The sequence below is a fragment of the Myotis lucifugus genome, unplaced genomic scaffold, assembly GCF_000147115.1.
Source record: "Myotis lucifugus unplaced genomic scaffold, Myoluc2.0 scaffold_990, whole genome shotgun sequence".
NCBI classification, from domain to species: domain Eukaryota; kingdom Metazoa; phylum Chordata; class Mammalia; order Chiroptera; family Vespertilionidae; genus Myotis; species Myotis lucifugus.
This window is the reverse complement of record NW_005872038.1, coordinates 115,165-121,745: the sequence shown is the minus strand read 5'-3', so window position 1 is coordinate 121,745 and position 6,581 is coordinate 115,165. Positions and strand designations below refer to the sequence as shown.

Here is a 6,581-nt window from a genome sequence, read left to right as displayed (position 1 = left end):
ATGAGCGCTCCAGGGAGGGTGTGATCACTGTCCATTTCACATGTATGGGGAAACTGAGGCCAGAGAGGGTAGATGGCTTGCCCAAGGTCACACAGCAATTCATTGGCACACCCTGGGCTCTGTGAGGTCTTGGCACAGTCCTCTACCCCCACCGGCACCCGCAATACCCCACACTCTCGGGTTCTCCCCTCCCCTACACAGCTTTTACTTCCCCAACTGGTTTGGGCTAGAGACGTGTCACCGCTTTGGGCTTCGGAAGGACTTGGCCAGCGCCATCCTTGACCTGCCAGTCCTGGAATACCTATTTGCTCAGGTAGGGGTCTGTGTGGGGCCTGGCCCAGGGTTGGGGGTCTGCAGAGCCACCTCAGGGGTGGCCTTGGCTGATCCTCCCTGTGGCAACCCAGGGATGGGGGTCAGCCCAGGGGTGGGGGGCCACAGGGCAACCTCAGGGCTCACAGTTGGGCTATGACCGGCTCCCAGCACCGCAATGACCTGGTGAGTGGCCGCCTTCCGGTGGGCCTCAGCCTCAAGGAGCAGGGCGAATGTCTCAGCCTGGCTGTGCTGGACTTGGCCCGGATGGCCTGTGAGCAGGCCCAGCAGCCGGAGGATCTGCTGAAGACCGTCAGGTGAGGGCCTCCAGGCTGTGGTGCCCAGCTTCTAGCTGGGAGTGCGCACACATATGGCTCCACCAGGGCATCCCAGAGCTCAGGAACCCCATAAGGCTCCCTACCTACAAGCCTGCAGTGTGTCCATGTGATGACCCAGGCCTCAACCCAGTCCCATGCCCCACTGAGGCTCCAGGGCCCTGCCTCCTGCCCCCGAAGGCCTGCCCGTGTCCCTGTCTGTCCTGTGGGCCCCAATGGCCTTCACCACACTGAGGCCCTGCTCCCATGCACGCCCCTGAGTGTGTCCCCATGCCTACAGACAGGCCACACTACGACCCCTCAACTACAGCCTGGGTGGGGTGCGTCCCTGTCAGTCCCTGCCGGGACTCGTTCCCACACTGACAGTCCACGCCCCCCACTCACAGCTACAAGACCTGCCTGCCCCCGGGCCTGCGCGACCTGATCCAGGGCCTGAGCTTCGTTACGCGGAGGCGCATCCGGAGGAGGGTGCGCCAGGCCCTGCTCCGCGTGGCCACCTGCCAGGCTGACAGACACTCACTCATGGCCAAGTACATCATGGACCTGGAGAGGCTGGACCTGGCGAGGGCCACGGAGACCTTCCTCGTGGGCCTCCCCGGGTCGGCTGGGGGTCAAGAGGCGAAGGGACTGCTCCGCGTGGCCGGTGGTAGCGGCATCGCCTGGAGTCCAGGAACACAGGAGGTGCCCGCAGAATCTGGGCGGGGCCAACGGCGGGGGCGGGGCCTAGGAGGGAGGGGCGGGGCCTCTGTGGGAGGGGCGGGGAATGGGCAGGGCTCTTGGGGGCGGGGCCGAAGCTGGGGAGAGACTGGGAGGGCTCAGGTAGTGGCTAGCAGAGTGAGGGGCGGGGCTGAGTGAGGAGGCGGGGCTGAGTGAGGAGGCGGGAATGAGAATGGGCGGGGCTGAGAGGAAGGGAGCTGGTTGGGCGGAGAGAACCGATGGTACAGGGAGGAGGCGGGACTAAGAGAGGGGGTGGGGCTTCCGCCTGGACTGAGAGAGGCGGGGAAATCAAGTGGAGCTCAGCAAGGGAGGGGCTCAGGGAAGGTTCCCACTGAGATGGAGGAGGGTTTTGGCAGGGATCGGGTGGGGGAAATTTGGGGATGGGCAGGGGAGGGGTCGAGAGGGGTGTGATTAGTAGAAGAGGGGGGCTTGGCAGGGGCGAGGTGGGAAAGGCATGGACTGGGCCCGGCTGCAAGCTGCGGGGTTCATTGTGTGGGCTGGTGGGGTTCAGGCTTCCAGAGCGTTTGGGGGCTCCGAGAAAGCGGACTCCCGCCCTCAGGCCCCCGCCTCCCTGCCAGGTCTTCCAGCCTTTCTGCGACTTCCCAGAAATCGTGGACATCAGCATCAAGCAGGCCCCGCGCGTTGGCCCAGCTGGGGAGCATCGCCTGGTCACCATCACCAGGACAGACAACCAGATCCTGGTGGGTGCTGGACGCCCCTCTTCCGACTTACCCGAGAGCGGGGACCACAACAGGCGCTAACGCGGCCCTCGGCCCTTCCGCCCCTCGCAGGAGGCTGAGTTCCCGGGGCTGCCAGCCTCCTTGTCCTTCGTGGCGCTCGTGGACGGCTACTTCCGACTGACCACGGACTCCCAGCACTACTTCTGCAAGGAGGTGGCGCCGCCGCGGCTGCTGGAGGAGGTGGCCCAGCAGTGCCAAGGCCCCATCACGTAAGGACCCGCCTTCCATACCCGCCCTGGGTAGCCTGTTCCACCCGGGTCCAAACCCTGGTCACTCCCCTTCTTGGTGCCTCAATGTCCTCGCCTTCCCGGAGCCCTGGGCAAGGGGTCAAGTGCTGGACAGCGGCTGGTGCACAGTCAGCACTCAGAGGCTGGGGTCTCTTGCTGCCCCGGCAACCATGTCCCTCCCTCTGACGCCTGGGGTCCCAGGCCATTTCCTCTTGCTTAATCTCCTAGGCAGAAACCCATCATTTGGCCCATTTTCCATATGGGGGAGGGAGGGGATGTTACCTGGTGAGGATCCTAGGGCCTCAGAGAGACCAGAGTTAGAACCCAGGCCTGGCTTGGTTTCTCTGCCTCCATCTCTTTGTCTTGCGATCTTGGTTCCCTTCCACCTTTCCCCAAGCCTGGATTTTGCCATCAACAAGCTCAAGACTGGAGGATCCCTCCCTGGCTCCTACGTTCTCCGCCGCAGCCCCCAGGATTTCGACAGCTTCCTCCTCACTGTGTGTGTCCAGGTTAGTCCACTGCTAGGAGCCAGGAGGTCAGGGAGGGCTTCCTGGAGGAGGTGAGATTTGAGTGGAGACCTGAAAGATGTGTGAGCATTTGCTTCCTGAAGAAGGAAAGGGGAGAGACATTCCCAGTGGAGGGAAACAGCATGTGCAAAGGCTTGGAGCGCTGTAGTGCTCAAGGAAGAGGGAGAGAGCGAGGAGCGTGGCCTACTCCCACTCAGGGACCACTCCTCCTTGCAGACCCCGCTGGGCCCCGATTACAAGGGCTGCCTCATCCGGTGCGACCCCACAGGAACCTTCTCCCTGGCTGGCCTTGGCCGACCCCATAGCAGTCTCCGAGAGCTCCTGGCGGCCTGCTGGGACGGTGGTCTGCATGTAGACGGGGTTGCTCTGAACCTCACCTTCTGCTGCACCCCTAGGCCCAAAGGTGAGCCCGCCCTCTCCTTGGAGCTGAGGAGTCATCTGGGGCCCTGCTCTTCTGTTTGTCACAGCTCTTGGGTGGCAAGTGGCAGAAAATGCAAAGTGCTTTAGGGAAAAAAAAGTTGATTCATTGGCTTGTGGGATAGATTACTGCCTTCGGGCTGAATCCAGAATCTGATGGAGGGATGCCACTAGCACTCACTCTCCCTTCATCTTTTGCCCTTCCCTCTGGGTGAATTTCACTCTCAGACAAACCCCTGGGATGGGGCAGCTCTGTGGTCTGAGTGCTGAGTCTCCCAGAGCCCCTGGCAACACTGAGACCCGGTTGACCATAGTGCTGGTTGCTCATTGGCGCCCCCCACAGGTTCCTTCCCACTGTTTCACTCCTCAACCCCTCACCCAGGGGCTACCTGGAGTCTCCTCTCAAGTGAGCCCTGTGCCCTGGAGTCTTCATCTCAGGGCCGGCTTCCTGGGGCGACTCCAAACTAAGACAGGAAGTGAGCAAACCTTTGAGGGCCTTTCACCTCTGACCTCTGTTTTTTCTCTCTCCACCCCCTCCTTGCAGAAAAGTCCAACCTGATTGTGGTCCGGAGAAGTTGCAGTCCACCCACATCATCCCCTGTTCAGCCCCACTCGGGATGCCAGCTGAGTCAGATGACATTTCACAAGATCGCCGCTGACAGCCTGGAGTGGGTAAGGAGCCTCAGGAAACAGGGGTGGATGGGGGCCTCAGCTGGAGTCCAGAGACCTGGTCTGCATCCACCTCTGCTGTGTGGCCTCAGGCATGTGATGTAACCTCTCTGTGCTTCTGCTTCATCATCTGTAAAATGGAACCAGTGTCTGTGCCTTGCTCAGGCCAAGGGGGCGGGGGGGGGGGGGGAGGTCAGAATCCCACAGGAGTGCCCTTACTGGCCTCTCCTATTGTTCCCTCACCCTCCAGTGTGAGAACCTGGGTCATGGATCCTTCACCAAGATTTACCGGGGCTGTCGCCACGAGACTGTGGATGGGGAGCCTCGGGAGACGGAGGTGCTGCTCAAAGTGTTGGATGCTAAGCATAAGCACTGCATGGAGGTGAGCAGGTGGGGACCAGGCCTTTGGGGTCAGGGCTGGCTGGAGAGAGGGTCATGGAATCAGAGGCATTTTAAGACACAGAAATGTAGCCACAGCATCTCCAAACGATGAAGTACAGAAGAGCTGGGGACACCGATGCAGATGGAAAGAATGCACTAGCCAGTGCAAGGGTCAGTGAGGAGGCCAGTGGGCTAGAGAGGAGTGTGCAAAGGACAGGGAGTGGTGCCGATGGAGGCATCAGAGGGGCTAGGCCTTGCTTAACCCCCAAATCTCCCACTTACCTGTGAGAGACTCGAGGTAGACTACAGTGCCCACTTCCAGCCGCCGTCAGAAAATTATGATATACCGTGCGGTGTCCACTCACAGTGGGACCCAGGCCCAGAAAAAGTTGGGGCCAGGCCTCCTCCCAAGGCAGCTTTGTGAGCTGCGAGTTTGGGGCCTCTGGTCGGATCCTGGAGTGAGAGGAACCCGTGCATCTTCTCTCCCTCCTGCCCGCCCCAGTCATTCCTGGAAGCAGCGAGTTTGATGAGCCAAGTGTCGTACCAGCATCTCGTGTTGCTTCATGGCGTGTGCATGGCCGGAGACAGTAAGAGACACCCTGTGCCCCACCCCCCTCCTCACCCCCACCCCCACCGCCTCACTGAGCCTCTCCAGGGCCCATCGCTGTACATATGCCCCTCAGTTGCCCTCCAGGCTCCCACCAATACCAGCCCAGAACACTCTCAAGCCAGACCTGGTTCCATGTCACTTCACTGACTACCTTCTGCAACTCTGTCAGGGCCACACTGCCCTCCACCCTCCATCCCACCCGTTTAGCTCACCCCAGGAGTTGGGTGCACAGCCGAGAACGTGACAGGCTGGCCAGGTGACATATGATCGTGTGCAATGGGGACAGCGCAGGGCACCCGGGGTGGCCAGAGACCGCCGACACGGCCTGGAGATCAGGCAATGGTTCTGGGGCGGTGAGGATCGGTAGGAATTAGGGAAGAGAGAGAAGAGGGGTGTTCTAGGCAGAAGATACCAAATACGCAAAGGGCTGGATGTGAGACACAGAGAGAGCTCAGAACCTTCCAGGCTGTTCAGGCAGAGTTCTGAGAGGGGGGAGGGGAGGTGGAGAGGTGAGCAGGGTAAGGATGGAGGAGCCGGGAGGGAACAGTCAGAGCACAGAGTGTAGTGACTCCTGAGGCGGAGTGGAGGCGGAGCCTGTCACACAGGATGCAGTCCTGCCTCCCAACCCTGCCCTTCCCTGTGCTGCCACCAGGCATCATGGTGCAGGAGTTTGTACGCCTGGGAGCACTGGACACATACCTGCGCAAGTGTGGCCATTTGGTGCCCGCCAGCTGGAAGCTTCAGGTGATCAAACAGCTGGCCTATGCTCTCAACTATCTGGTGAGTGCTCCTCTGCCTGCTCCGTCCTCCATTCTCAGAGGGGGGGTGGGGGGGGTTGAGGGTGGGCTCTGTTGTATGGATCGCAGTTTGGCAAGGGTGCCAGGGGAGGCATTTTAGATGGAGGGCAAAGCATATGTACGGGCTCAGAGATGTAAGAGCAGAGGAAGGAACAGCTGATCATGTGGACACCGGGGAGTAGTGAGCCATGAGGCTGGGTCGGGGGGACGTCTTCCCCGAGAGCCGGGGCCTGGAAGGTTGAGCTGGAGCTCATCATGAGGAGAAAGCAAGGAGGGCGTGTCAGGCTGAGAGAACAGCCTGGGCAAAGGCCTTACAGCGAAGAGGGTATGTTTCATGTCGGGGTGCATCATTTCGTTCACTTGGCAGGAGACCAGGGTGGGGGTGTGAGAGCTCATGGGAAGAATGCAGAAGGGCTGGACTTCAAAAGGCCTCGAACGCCAGGCTGAGGACCTTTGTCTTTTTTTTTTTTTTTAATATATTTTATTGATTTTTTACAGAGAGGAAGGGAGAGAGATAGAGAGTTAGAAACATCGATGAGAGAGAAACATGATCAGCTGCCTCCTGCACACCCCCTACTGGGGATGTGCCTGCAACCAAGGTACATGCCCTTGACCGGAATCGAACCTGGGACTCTTCAGTCCACAGGTCGATGCTCTAGCCACTGAGCCAAACTGGTCAGGGCGGACCTTTGTCTTTATCCTGAAGCCAATGGGGAGCCAGCCACAGGGTGGGAGACCAGTATTCGAGAAGGGGGGGGGGGCGTTGTAATAGGGGGTGGACTATAGGAGGCCAGTCAGGCTGCCAGTATTCTAGGGAAGATTCTACGCAAACGTGGTCTGAGCAGCCCCAGG

The 6,581-nt window shown here is 60.3% G+C and overlaps 1 protein-coding gene across 1 annotated transcript in view; it reads left to right on the top strand.

Moving 5' to 3' along the window:
* Positions 1-201: 201 nt before the first annotated feature.
* JAK3 (Janus kinase 3) overlaps positions 202-6,581 on the top strand; it is a gene marked incomplete at its 5' end in the record, with an annotated part of 12,257 nt that continues 5,877 nt past the window's right edge. Inside the window, 11 exons of the mRNA XM_006107050.3 lie at positions 202-313; positions 481-626; positions 1,031-1,325; positions 1,940-2,062; positions 2,153-2,310; positions 2,726-2,837; positions 3,072-3,258; positions 3,817-3,944; positions 4,192-4,323; positions 4,825-4,909; positions 5,585-5,712. Of these exons, the coding sequence (XP_006107112.3) occupies positions 202-313; positions 481-626; positions 1,031-1,325; positions 1,940-2,062; positions 2,153-2,310; positions 2,726-2,837; positions 3,072-3,258; positions 3,817-3,944; positions 4,192-4,323; positions 4,825-4,909; positions 5,585-5,712 (1,606 nt within the window). The remainder of the gene's footprint in view (positions 314-480; positions 627-1,030; positions 1,326-1,939; positions 2,063-2,152; positions 2,311-2,725; positions 2,838-3,071; positions 3,259-3,816; positions 3,945-4,191; positions 4,324-4,824; positions 4,910-5,584; positions 5,713-6,581) is intronic.